The 12,765-nt window shown below is 40.1% G+C and overlaps 1 protein-coding gene across 3 annotated transcripts in view; it reads right to left on the reverse strand.

Annotated features, from left to right (window-relative positions):
- The window catches only part of STK32B (serine/threonine kinase 32B), a 178,948-nt gene that overhangs the window by 80,736 nt on the left and 85,447 nt on the right, over positions 1–12,765 (reverse strand). For all 3 annotated transcript variants that reach the window (XM_087736496.1, XM_087736497.1, XM_087736495.1), the window contains exon 4: positions 1,141–1,314. In XM_087736496.1, the coding sequence (XP_087592622.1) occupies positions 1,141–1,314 (174 nt within the window). The remainder of the gene's footprint in view (positions 1–1,140; positions 1,315–12,765) is intronic.

Raw genomic sequence — 12,765 nt, forward strand, 5'->3', positions numbered from 1 at the left:
TGGGAGTTTTAATTGCAAGCAAAATGACTGTTGCAATGTTTACTTGAATTTTGTCTTGTGCAGTTTCAGTAATACAGGACACCCATCTACAACTGCACCTCAGATCAGAGAGAATTCATACAGACTCTCCCTCTTCGGAAAGTCAGATCATACTTCTAATTGGTTCTTTATTGCAAAATCATGAGGCAGTTCTGGTAGGTGGATGGGATGTAAACTCTCAATTAATATATTCGGAGGAATTTATTTATACTGGACACTGGAAGATCTATGGCACAACTTATTTTAGTTTGGTCTCTGAAACTCACATCCAGCTTCGTAACACACACAACTAATTATTTTTGTATTCAGACCACTGTAAATCAGGGAGGAATATCCTGAATGTAGCCCAAAAAGAGTAAAATAGAGGCCCAAGCCCATCATTTTATAATTTCACAGCTGCTGTGTTAACATAAAAAGAGAAGTTGCCCCGCTGCTTCAGTTAAATGCCAAACTGTTTAAGGAAAACAAACAGACCCTGATGCTTGACACCTTTTTTGACACAAATACTATGATTGCCCGCTGTAAGACAATAAAAATAACAAATTGTTGTAATCGAAGAAGTGCAAAAGTATGTGCCATCTGTCACTGTTCCAATTTATTTCTACTATTTCTCTTATTTCCCCACCTCTCTTCCTCCTTCTGACCTTCATGCAGATTCTTCAAGTAAACAAATTATTCTTTATTCTCAGCCTTTGGTTTTGTGACCTTTCCCTGATGCTGTTGTGTGAAGTTGTTGCACTGGATTACAATGTTTTTGTGTTCAGGAACATTGGGGCACTGGAGAACTAAAAATAAATTAAAAGCAGACAGGAGGTATTTATGGGTTGTATTTAGCATTTAAAGACCATAGTAAAAATCATACATCATAGTATGAGATAAAAACAAGAAAGGGTAGATTGAGAAGGATATGGAGCTACTGAATGGCTGAGCGCAGAAGGAAAACACTTAAAAAAACCTTTTCAGAGCCAAATTCCACCCTTGGATAACAATGAAAATTTTTCAGAGATTTTGAATAAACAGAACCATGTAATCAGATAAGTGATAAAATTCTTCTGTTCTGCCAGAAAAAAGCAGCCCATCCCTCAAATGAAATTCACTCACCTGTGAATGATGTGGTATCTCTGCAAATAATCCAGGGAAAGCGCCAGCTCACAAATGTACAGCTTAACAGTTCCTTCATTAAAGTGGACGTTCTGTTGCAAATGGTAACGCAGATCGCCTCCAAGTAAGAGATCAACCACCATGAACATGTCTTCTTCATCTTGAAAGGAATACCTGGAAGAAAGAGTTACAGCTGAGATGTCAGGGTCAGTGACACAGCCACAGCCGTGCCCTGGGGCACCTCGCCATGAGTAGATCTGTTCATGGCAACTCCATCATTTGCTCAAAAGGCATACACTGATTTCTTACTGCTGTGGTCCAGTCCTGCAACCAAACTTTGACTGTGGTGGGACTCTCTGTGTATTGAAGGTAAGCAGAGCTTGAACTGCTGCTGTACTACCGTCTTGATTGTTTTAACCATAGATTAACACCTGAATGTTGATAAAACTGTATTTAAAATACCTTTCTGGTTTATACATTTTTAAATAACCATATACCCATTCAGTTGACAAAATGGTTTACTAAAGAGCGCAATAAAATGGAAGGCCTTGAAACACACTTGGTATTCACACATGCACAACTGTAGCTCAGTGCCTATGGAAAGTATCCTGGCAGGATTGAGAGCTGCTGTCCCAGGGGTATTTTCCAGATTCAGTAAATATACACAATGTTCTATTAGCTGAGTATTTTCTATAGCTTGAGTGTAGCTCTAAATTCAATAAGAAATAAAACTGTAATTTTAGTGCCTAACAATACATATTTTTTCAGTCTGCAACTTATATCTTATAAAATGACAGTCTTCATGGTTACTGACTGAATTCTTCTGGACCCTTTCCCAGAACTGCCTGTTGAATACTCTGAAGACCAAATTCTGATCTGATTTAAATCCTGTAAATCCAAAGGTGTAGCCAGCCAATGTACAGTGTATATACAGTGCCTGGGCAAGCAGGAATTTCCATGTGTTTCTACTTACCTTGGCTATGCTGCCATTGCTCTGTTTATTTCTGATCTGAGTAAACGGGCAGAAACTCTGGTTTTCATTTCTGAACGGAACTGTCTAGGATATAGTATTTTAGATTTCCCAAATGGGGAACAGTGAATACCTTATTTCTAATACAAAATCACTCTTCTCTTAGAAATTGTTTTAGAATTAATTTTGATGTGAAGTTATATTAGCTTATACCAGTTGTGGATATGAACTGCTGAGAGGTGATCCGCAATGATAGTGCCTCTTCCATCACGTTTTCTCCCATGAGGTGAGTAATATATGTTGGCTGCAGATGTGATTCAGTTCTCCTGAACTATAAAATATATGCTAAAGAAATGAAAAAGAGTGGGCTTCCAGAAAATCTTTGCCCACCCTCCCTCCAAAGGCAGAAAAGTCTATATTAGATTATTTTAATTGACAGTTACGTAGAGTTTCACTTTCATTCCCAGGCTTGCCCTTTCTGAAATGAGGCACTGCTTAGGGGTTGTCACAGATGGTTCGTTTTGAATTTAAATACTTTCTATTCTTTCTGAACACAGTTCTGAGAAGCATGTGTCTCTAGGTACTGTGCTCTTCTGTTGCATTTCTGTATGCCTGCCAAATGCCAGGAGGGGAAAGCCATTTTATTTGCATTAAGCTTACTTCTCAATAAGTCAAATCTCTGAAGCAAAATACTAAAGTAGGTGACACATGGTGTCTGCTTACCTCCAGGGACTCAGAATTTCATAACACACATGTTAAAAAAGAGAAGGCTTCAATTATACTCAAGTTACTCTGAATGTTGTGCATTACTGATCCTGGAGCAATTGCAAAAGGAAAATACGTAGTTATGTGTAAGATTTTTTTTTCTTTTTTGACACTGCTATTATTTTAAATGAAGTAGTTGTAGCATTGAGCAGATGTAATGAGAGATGTTATTTTTTCCTTCAGTTACTGCTTGACTAAAGTGTAGATTTTGTCTGGTTCCTTTTTATATAAGAAAAAATCCAAAAAGAAAAGTTACAGATTAAAATCTCCAGTTAAATGTATAAGTGAAATATTGTGTCTAGTCTCGGACTAAGGAGCTCTCCTGGTGTCTAGAATCATATGATTACATGTCAGTAAAAATGGTTCTGATGCACCTCTGGTCTTGAGAAGGAAAGTGTCCTGAGTCATTTCTTCTGTGATTCAGCTACCACGAGGCAGAGGGTGAAGGCAGGGTAAAGAATGACTGCTGTGAACTTGCTTTTAAGTTGAACGACTATTCCCATTTCTGAGAAACTAATGAGTGTGTTTCAAAGTGTACGCATGAGTGTTTAGTCTAGATAAAAGAGCCATCAGAACAATCCAGAAATAAATGTGAAATCTTGTCCACATCCAGGTGAATGATAACACTTGATGGAACTGGGTTTTCACTCCAAATGTGGTTTTGCTGATGCACTCTGGTTTCCTGTGCTTGTGAGTAGGGAGTGGTGGTCCTCTGTTGTCTCCCAAGCAAGCTTTTAGTGCATCTGTGAATCATGAATGATTTAAGAGAGATCAAAAAGTCAAACTGGAAAGAGCTGGTACTCTATCCCATTTCATTATGTCAGGAAATAATTATCTCTGCATAGAAGAGCATGTCTACAGTCAGGTGCAGAAGGTTGCATGTTATTTCTGCTCACACTCTATAACAATGTAAGAGCAACCACACTAGGTCAGACTAGACAAATATCTAGCCTGGGAGACACCGGAGAGCAGACTTTCAGGGAGGAGCAAAGAACAGTGTGGAGATATATAAAGCTTTCCTCCAGGACTCAACCAGCCTCCACCCATTCACTGCTCCAGGACTTTCTGGAACTCCATTTAGCACCTCTGGGAATCCAGGCCGGGATGATGAGAGATGGGTTTTGTCCGGGGACCTGTCAGACCTGTTAGTGAATGACTGGTCTCCTGCTACTACACCTTGCTTCTCAGATAAGCAGAATCCCTGCAAACAGAGCTATAAGGTTTTCAGAGATTACTCTACCCCTAGAACAAAATGTTTTGAACCCAAACAGACAAAAAAAACCCAAACCTGCAGAGATTCAGAAGTATGGCTAATGTTTGCACTCATCATCAGCCTTCCTGAATCTGTCATGACCCATGAATGGGGCACAGGCCAGTTTTATTGAAGCTAGAATGATGCACAATGAGACACAGCTCTTGAGGAGCTCTGTGTATCCTCTCCGGTGCCTTCCTCTTTCACTTGGAGCAAGATTTTTCTTTCATTTTTATTGATATATATCGGTGGTAACTCTGCTGATCCTGTCAGAAGGGTTGTTGTTATATCGGTGTAGTTAAGATATAAGCTGTATAGGCCAAGCTTGAAAGAACAGATGGTGTAGACGGATATGTTCACCCATCATCATGTATCAGCATGACTTTTTGTATCAGCAGACTTTTTCACCTGCTCTAAATTATATCACACCTTACACACATCATTCTGCTAATCACATGCATATGGCCATGGATAATGGTGTTTTCCCTGCACAGTCGAACCAGTTGGGTCAAATCTGCATGGATGCCATTTCTCTGACTATCTGGATCAGATCACAGTGCAATTAAAGGTGCTGCAACCAAGACCATTGCAAGAGATTTTCTGAAGGGTAAATGAGTTCATCACTGTGAAATTATGTGTCTGTGACCTAGAGGAGAGCTTGGACATGGCAAATAGCAGAAGGTCTCTGGAGCTGATGGCCACTCCACTAAGTAGCTCCTGCAGCTACAAATTTTTAAGCCACTGAATGCAGAGCAGCAGTTGCTCCAGGTCCCACTGTGCAGCTGGGTACCAAACGCTGCTGTTCCTGCTCTGCGTTAAGGACTCACAGGACTTGGTGTACCAGCTCCTGACCGGTTTCATGCATCATGGTCACAAGCAGTCGTGCCCTCTGTTTGTCTCCCTTTTACAAATCCAGTATTCTTTCTTTACACAAGAAATGAAGTATTCCCTTTCAGCTTCTTGCTTTTTCAATATTTCAAGAAATAAATGTTTTTGATTTATTAGTCTAAGAATTGAAATTGACAGCAAATGAAATATTGGCCACAGGAAAAATGAATCTTTGAAAATATTGCTGCGGGTTGGGGAGGGGTTGGTGGCAAATTAACCCAGTGGAGATTAGTTTTTTGAGTAAGCACTGTAATTTTACTTTTGTAAGCTTCTTATCTGCTCAAAGGCGAATGACATATAAAAGCGCTGATTGGTTTTTGAAGTAAAATCAGAGCTTGTTTCAGATTTTTATGTTAACCAGGTAACTGAGAAATACCTACTGAATGAATTATGGCATTGTGACTGATATTGAATGTTAATAATACGTTACTAAATTACTGTAAAGGCAAAATTTTAATCCTCCTTGAAATGAAAGAGTAAATGACTTGGAGTAAATTTTCTTTTTTTGTTTCTTTTTTTGTTTGTTTCTTAAATAGTGTCATGAACCAGTCATAGGAAAACTGTTCTAATTACAGATCTAGTCTCTGCTTTCTGTTGCTTGAAGAAAACTTTTAATGCATTAGAATCAGCTTTCACCAAATTAAGACAAAATAATAATGCCCCTAGCAACAGCAAATTGGATTTTTGATTATCTTCAGACTGGAAGATAAACTACCATTGAACAAAATCTTCCATGGAAACAAATTTAAACAAAGCACTTTCTGAATAAGTTATATCTGTTTCCATATTTATATATGTATATTTGTTTTAATAATATCTATTTTTTGTATTTATATCATATTTGTATTTATTATTTTTATCTCTGTCTCTTCACAAAAGCAGTTACAGATGAATTATTACGATCATTTTTTCCCTTTGCATTCCTTCATCTTAGTTAGCTAGGGTAATTTTTTGTTGAAATCTTGCCAGATGAGCCACCCACCCTACAGAGTTCTTGTTTCATATGTATTACCTGGGGAAAAGGACATCATGATGGATATTTTATATTTAAGAGTAAAAACACGTTAGAAAAATTTCATCATTAAGCCCAAACCAAACTTCATAAATCTGAGGTAATCAATTAAAGGAAGATATGCACAGTTCAGACGTTCAGATAACACCTCTGCTCTGTACTGAATATGATAAAAGATTAAGGCTTGTTAGCTCCTAATTAGAAATTTAAAGAAGGGTCTTTTTCCAGTTTTCCCCTGGTAACGTTAAAGGGAGAAGGTAATTTTTTTAGTGACATGAAGCCCCTAGTGATGTAGATTTTCCCAGTGTAGATGTAGATGTCCCAAAACAGTGCAAAGCAGAGAACTATAATTGTGCATTGGTTCCTAACTTTGCAGTCAAAGCAAGGAATGCCAAGGGCTTGGGAAGAACTGGCCTTGCCTTGCCTCCATACCTTGCAGGTTCCCTCTGTGACCCTTTCTTAATTCCTGTTGCAGAGCTGCTCAACCTTGGCCTGGATTAGCAAAACCTTGAGGAACCTTTCCAATACAGACAGATCCCAACAGGGAAAACTTCCATAAGCCAATTCAGCTTGTCCAAGAGAGAGCAGGCAGCTAATTGTTTGACCCTCATTAACTGGTCAGACTGGTCTCCTTCAGAGATATCCTGTGGATGCGTCTGGACTGCCTAGTGCAATCTCATGGAGATGTCTGAGCTAGGTCCAAAGAAACCACCTCACCCAGACACAAGGTTAGTTGTGGCACTGCGGTGTTACCCCTTTTGTGAAAGCAGAATTTATTACCTCTGGCAAAGCATGAGGCTGGTCTATTTAGGCTAGTCTGGCTTCCTGAACCCAAGCTAGCACCCCTGTGCAGTGTTGTGTGAATGTACCGGCTTCTCTGGGAACAGTCAGCTCCACTTACAGTGCTTCACTGGTGCTGCAGTCTTGAGTGGTCAGATGGGGTTTGAATTACCCAAGTTAGCACTAACCCTGTTTGTCAATGAGAGTTTCCTCTCTGTAGGAAAGATTGTTCAAAAGTAGACTTCAAACTTCACAAAGGAGTGCAAATGTCAGAGCCCCTACCCCAAATCAGGCTCTCATGGCTGGAAGCTCTGATGTTTCCAGGGATCTCCAGGTCTCCTAGAATCTTTATCTCACAACATTTCCAGAAGCAGTAGACTGCCAATGCTATAGCAATCTCCTAGGAAACTATGCCAGTAAGCTGTGGATCCCAAAGGCTGGGGGACCCTTTTTGGAAGGTACACCAAAGCTGAAAACTGAGACCTTTACTTATAGACAAGCTTTTGAATGAAGACCTGCTTTCTGCTGGAAAACCAATGTGAAGCATCATGTTACCACAGATGACTCTGCTTGGCTTTCATATAAAGGAAAAAAATTTTACCAGCAAAATAGTTACTGACTTACTCTGTTTTTACATTATGTATAGTTCTACATGACTCCTAATTTGAAGGAGTCGTCTTGCTACATTGCTAAACAGAGGAAACCAATGCTGCAGCTGTATTTGCATAACAAAGATGCCCAGTGAATGTCATGAGCATACTGAGACAAGACTGGTTTCTGTGGAGCTCTTAAGGCTTGCACAAAATAAGAATGCATCAAAACTGCCCCTGGAAAGAGAACAATGGAAAATGCTATTAGAGTCTCTCTAGGAAATATGAGGTGAAAGGGTTGCGGCAGCACACTCACAAGACTAGATAAGGCACAGCAAACACAGCTGCAGGTGAGGCAGGGTGAAATGGGGATGTGGCTGCCCAGCTGCACTGCCCTCTCACCCTTCCAATGCAAGCACTGCTCCAGGAGCTTTCCTAATTCTTCTGCTTGTCCTCAAAGCTTTTTGGGGCAGAGAAAACTCTTTTGTACTCTGTGCATGACACACAGTGTAAGGAAGTCACCAGGTACCTAAGTGCTGATAATATAACTTTTACTAAGATTCTTATTCGAAGTAACTAGGATCCCATATCCAACTGGCTTGTAATTTGTACAAGCAGAGTTTATATACAATGGGATTTATATTTTGCTGGGAAAGAAAATCAGCATTTTGTCTTTTCTTTATAAAGCAAAATGTACTGCAAAATATAGCACACAACCTTATTACACTTATTCACTTGAAAGAAGTAAAAAACTGAACAAGAAAAAAAAGATCATTTGGTAGTCTGTATGTAACACGACAAGCAATATGTATCAGTTATCAGAGAAACTGAAGAAAAACATAGGTTCAAAACTCCCTGGTATAAGTATGGTGGAATATAATATAGGTATAGCATAGGCTGGTATAGGTATAGGTTATAGCATAATATGGGTGCCAAAAATAGCAATTTTGTTCATTCGTATATCAAATCATTACAAACCTGCCTGTGCTGAAAAGATACACTGAAAAATATTATACCCACTGTGACTGAGAATAGCAAATACTTATCTTTGAATTACGTATTTTATAAAATGAGATGTTCAAGCTAATCAAAGTAATGTCAAGTCTGTGTGTTCTGCCAGCCAAGCACAAGCCTCAAGAGACAAACCCCCGAGATTTATCAACTTTGTAAATATAAGTATGAAAGTGTTATGAAGGAATGTTGGAAATGTTCCTTCATAATGTCTGTTTTGCTTACATTTCTATAGATTTCTTTTGTCCTTTTGGAAAATGGATATGCATTGGTTATCAGGATTTGCAATTTGTGCTTGCGAAATATTTAATAGAAGTCTATTGTTGCAAAGAAATGGAAATACATTTATTTCCAAACTCAGAAAGTCAAGAGTCATTTCTCCAAATGCTGTTAAGAACAAAGGATGATAACTTCCTTTATTTCTTCATAAAGGCACAAAAATTCATGTAAAAAAGCTTTTGAGAACAGGAAAACTCAACTATAAAGAATTAAGTTGTTTATGCTTATTTGATGTACCTTCTCAAATTCTATTTAGCTCTGATGTGACCAAAGGGGACAATTAAGAAGAATGACTAAATAAAAAATAGCCTGAAATGAAGTTGAAAGATGCCAGGAATTTCTGTCTCAACAAAGGTAGTAAGAGACACGTTACAGACTTATCCGCATAGTATATATTCATATAACCAACACCAATTAATATTAGCTCCTAACCAGCTAAGGCTTGTCAATTAGAGACAGTTTAGTATTCATCCACACACAGAGGAAAAGTTTTTTCTCCCTCCAGGACATTGAGGAGATCATAGAATCATAGAATCATTAAGGTTGGAAAAGACCCTTAAGATCATCGAGTCCAACCATTAACCTATTACTGCCAAGTCCATCTATACCATGTCTTCAAGCACCGTATCTATCCGTTCTTTAAATACCTCCAGGGATGGAGACTCAACCACTTCCCTGGGCAGCCTGTGCCAATGCTTGACCACCCTCTCAGTGAAGAAGTTTTTCCTAATGTCTAACCTAAACCTCCCCTGGTGCAGCTTGAGGCCGTTTCCTCTCGTCCTATCGCTTGTTACTAGGGAGAAGAAGCTGACCCCCACCTCACTACAACCTCCTTTCAGGTAGTTGTAGAGAGCAATAAGGTCTCCCCTCAGCCTCCTCTTCTCCAAACTAAACAGCCGCAGCTCCCTCAGCCACTCCTCATAAGACATGTGCTCTAGACCCTTCACCAACTTCGTTGCCCTCCTCTGGACACGCTCCAGCACCTCAATGTCCTTCTTGTAGTGAGGGGCCCAAAACTGAACACAGTACTCGAGGTGCGGCCTCACCAGTGCCGAGTACAGGGGCACTGTCACCTCCCTGGTACTGCTGGCCACACTATTCTTGATACAAGCCAGGATGCCATTGGCCCTCTTGGCCACCTGAGCACACTGCTGGCTCATGTTCAGGTGGCTGTCAACCAACACTCCCAGGTCCTTTTCTGCCAAGCAGCTCTCCAGCCACTCCTCCCCCAGCCTGTAGCATTGCATGGGGTTGTTGCGACCGAAGTGCAGGACCCGGCACTCAGCCTTGTTAAATCTCATACAGTTGGCCCCGGCCCATCAGTCCAGCCTGTCCAGGTCCCTCTGCAGGGCCTTCCTACCCTCCAGCAGATCGACACTTCCACCCAACTTGGTGTCATCTGCAAACTTACTGAGGGTGCACTCAATCCCCTCATCCAGGTCATCAATGAAGATACTGAACAGGACTGGCCCCAGTACTGAGCCCTGGGGAACACCACTCGTGACCAGCCGCCAACTGGATTTGGCTCCATTCACCACCACTCTCTGGTGAATGGAGATAAGCCCACAAACCCTCTCTGACCTGAAAAACAGCTGCTCATCACCCCCATGTGCACTGCCACAGCATTTGGCTCAGCTCATCATGAGCTACACAACCATGCACCAGGCAGGTAGCAAAAAACAGTAATGAACTAAACATAAAAAAGCAAAATGCAAACCAAATAACTGCTGTTTCTTGTTTTACTATACACTTTGCTTTCTCCTCATGAAATAAAGCTCATTAATCTATTTTTACATGCGCAAACTACAGGTTATTGATCAATGCTCTTTCGAACTGTTCAAGTTGTTTGTGAGTCCTGGTCATTTGAGATGGTTTGCCTTAGAGCAGCTTCTCTTTTACTCCTTCATCTGGCTCTAATCTACCAATGCATTGCTCCCTCTAAAGGAAGCGTCTTTATTTCTTCCTGTGATTTTGCACATGCTAACAGAGGATGAGGTTGTTTGAGGTGTGGGTTATGGTAATAACTGTGGATATTTTTCTTATCTTTAATCATGGTGTCTTCTCTGGTATGGCAAAGAAACCATGTGATTAAATGTTGGTGGTCATCTACTAAATTAGAAAGAGTTCTTACTGTTTAGACTATTTTGTGTTCCTCTAGACGAGGAGTGAAGAGCTTACAGCCAGGGTTTGCATATGGCCCACAGTCACATGAGATACACGTCTTTTTACATTGTGATTGAGTAGTGTTCATTGAACATTAAGACAGATGTGTAGAATTTTGGATGGCAGGGCTCTCTGGATGCCAACAAGTCCAGCCTCCTGCTTGAAGCAGGGCTGATTTCAAATTTAGGTTAGGTGCCCTGGGCCTTGTCCAGGACAGTTTTGAAAATCTCCAAGGATGGAAATTCCACAGCCTTTCCAAGAAGCGTGTTCTAGCCACTCATTGAGTTTTGAAGAGACTTTGTGCTTATATCCAGTTCGGATTTCTCTTGCTGCACCATGTCACTCTTGTCACTCATCTTTTCAGTGTAAATGTCTTTTAAAAAGAGTTTTTCTCCATCTGTATATATTGCCATCTTTCTGCCTTTACCACCATACCCTTGGGTAGTGGAAGACTGCGATTAGTTCCTCAGCTCAGCAGTGTCATGTCCCAGCTCTGCTCCCTAACCCCGGAGCAACGATACTTCTCCAAATCTTGTAGACAAAGGTTTGGTGAACTTATTCTAAGAAAGACCACTGCAGGAGGTAACTTTTGAGACAATGAGTGACCCTTCACAAACATTTGTTTGAGGCCTAAAAAATTTCAGACAAATAGGATGAATTTTCAGTGGACTTTGAATGACTGAAAGCAGAAAAACTACCACACAGCCACACTGCTAGCAATTACTATGATTCTGACAACATTTTTATTCCCATATATTAAGTAAGTGATCCATTTTTCCAAGCCTGTCTTTAAAAGTGCTTTCTGATAATTTGTCTTTCAGGAGAAAATTGATTACTTTTCTGGCTCATTTGCTCGTATACTTGTAGACTTAATGGCACAGTCTCATGACAAAGTCTGTGTTTTCTCAAATATTATTAGGCCAATGATAAAGTAAGACTTGCAAATGAATGCAAAATAGGCTCATGTCTCACTCTATTTGTTTAGGATTTTTAGCAGACTTGGATGCAATATCGTCAAAGCTCATTTTAATTGTTCTGCTACCACAAAAAGCACAGCAGCTTTCACCAAGTTCACTCAGTTTTACTCTCTGTGTCCAAAGTCAGCTTAATTCACCATTTTTTTTCCCAAGTGTTTTATTTTTCATATATATTTTGTTGAGGGGATTAAAGTCTTCACTATCTCCTCTTCTATGTATAGCCTTCTTTACAGTAGGTACATCACAATTACACGAGAGGTCTATTCTGGTTGAGTGAATAAGAGTGTATATAGAAGGCACTTCAGATTTGCTGATATTCTCAGCTGAATGCAGTCTCTAAAATCCATTCAGCTGTGTTTGAGATGTGCTGTGACTGGCTATACTCATACTTAGCTAATGTTCGCCAAGTTCTTCATTATCATTTTGTGTTATTATCACTGCTAATTTATATCACTTCATATGCACGTGGTACTACAGCAGTAGCAATTATTTGTAAAGTGCCAACTAGTCTCTCTTTTCCCTTGCTTGTCTCAAACACATCCAATTAAAGCAAGCAACAGACAGCATATGTGAAGAACTCAGGGAAACTGCTCACACAAACAAGTGCCCCGCTACCAATATAGGAAACAGCTCACCAAGAAAAGTAGGTTCTTGGGAAAGAAGTGGACAAGGAAAAAGTTCATTGGGAATAGTGGACTGAAAACATGGACCAAATTTGGGATGCAAGTCCAGAGCTCAGTCTTCAACTTGCAAAGCTTGGTATATTTGTAACTTATGGTCCATCCTGATGAATAGAAAGTCAAGCAAAGGCAGTAGGAAGCCAGCGTGGATAAGCAGGGAGATTCTAACTGAACTCAAATGGAAAAAAGAAGTGTACAAGAGGTGGAAGTGGGGGTAGGTGACCCGGGAGGAACACAGAGTTGCTGTCTGATCTTGCA

The sequence above is a fragment of the Nipponia nippon genome, unplaced genomic scaffold (assembly GCF_047370975.1).
Source record: "Nipponia nippon isolate SJK-2023a ecotype South Korea unplaced genomic scaffold, ASM4737097v1 scaffold_6, whole genome shotgun sequence".
NCBI lineage: Eukaryota > Metazoa > Chordata > Aves > Pelecaniformes > Threskiornithidae > Nipponia > Nipponia nippon.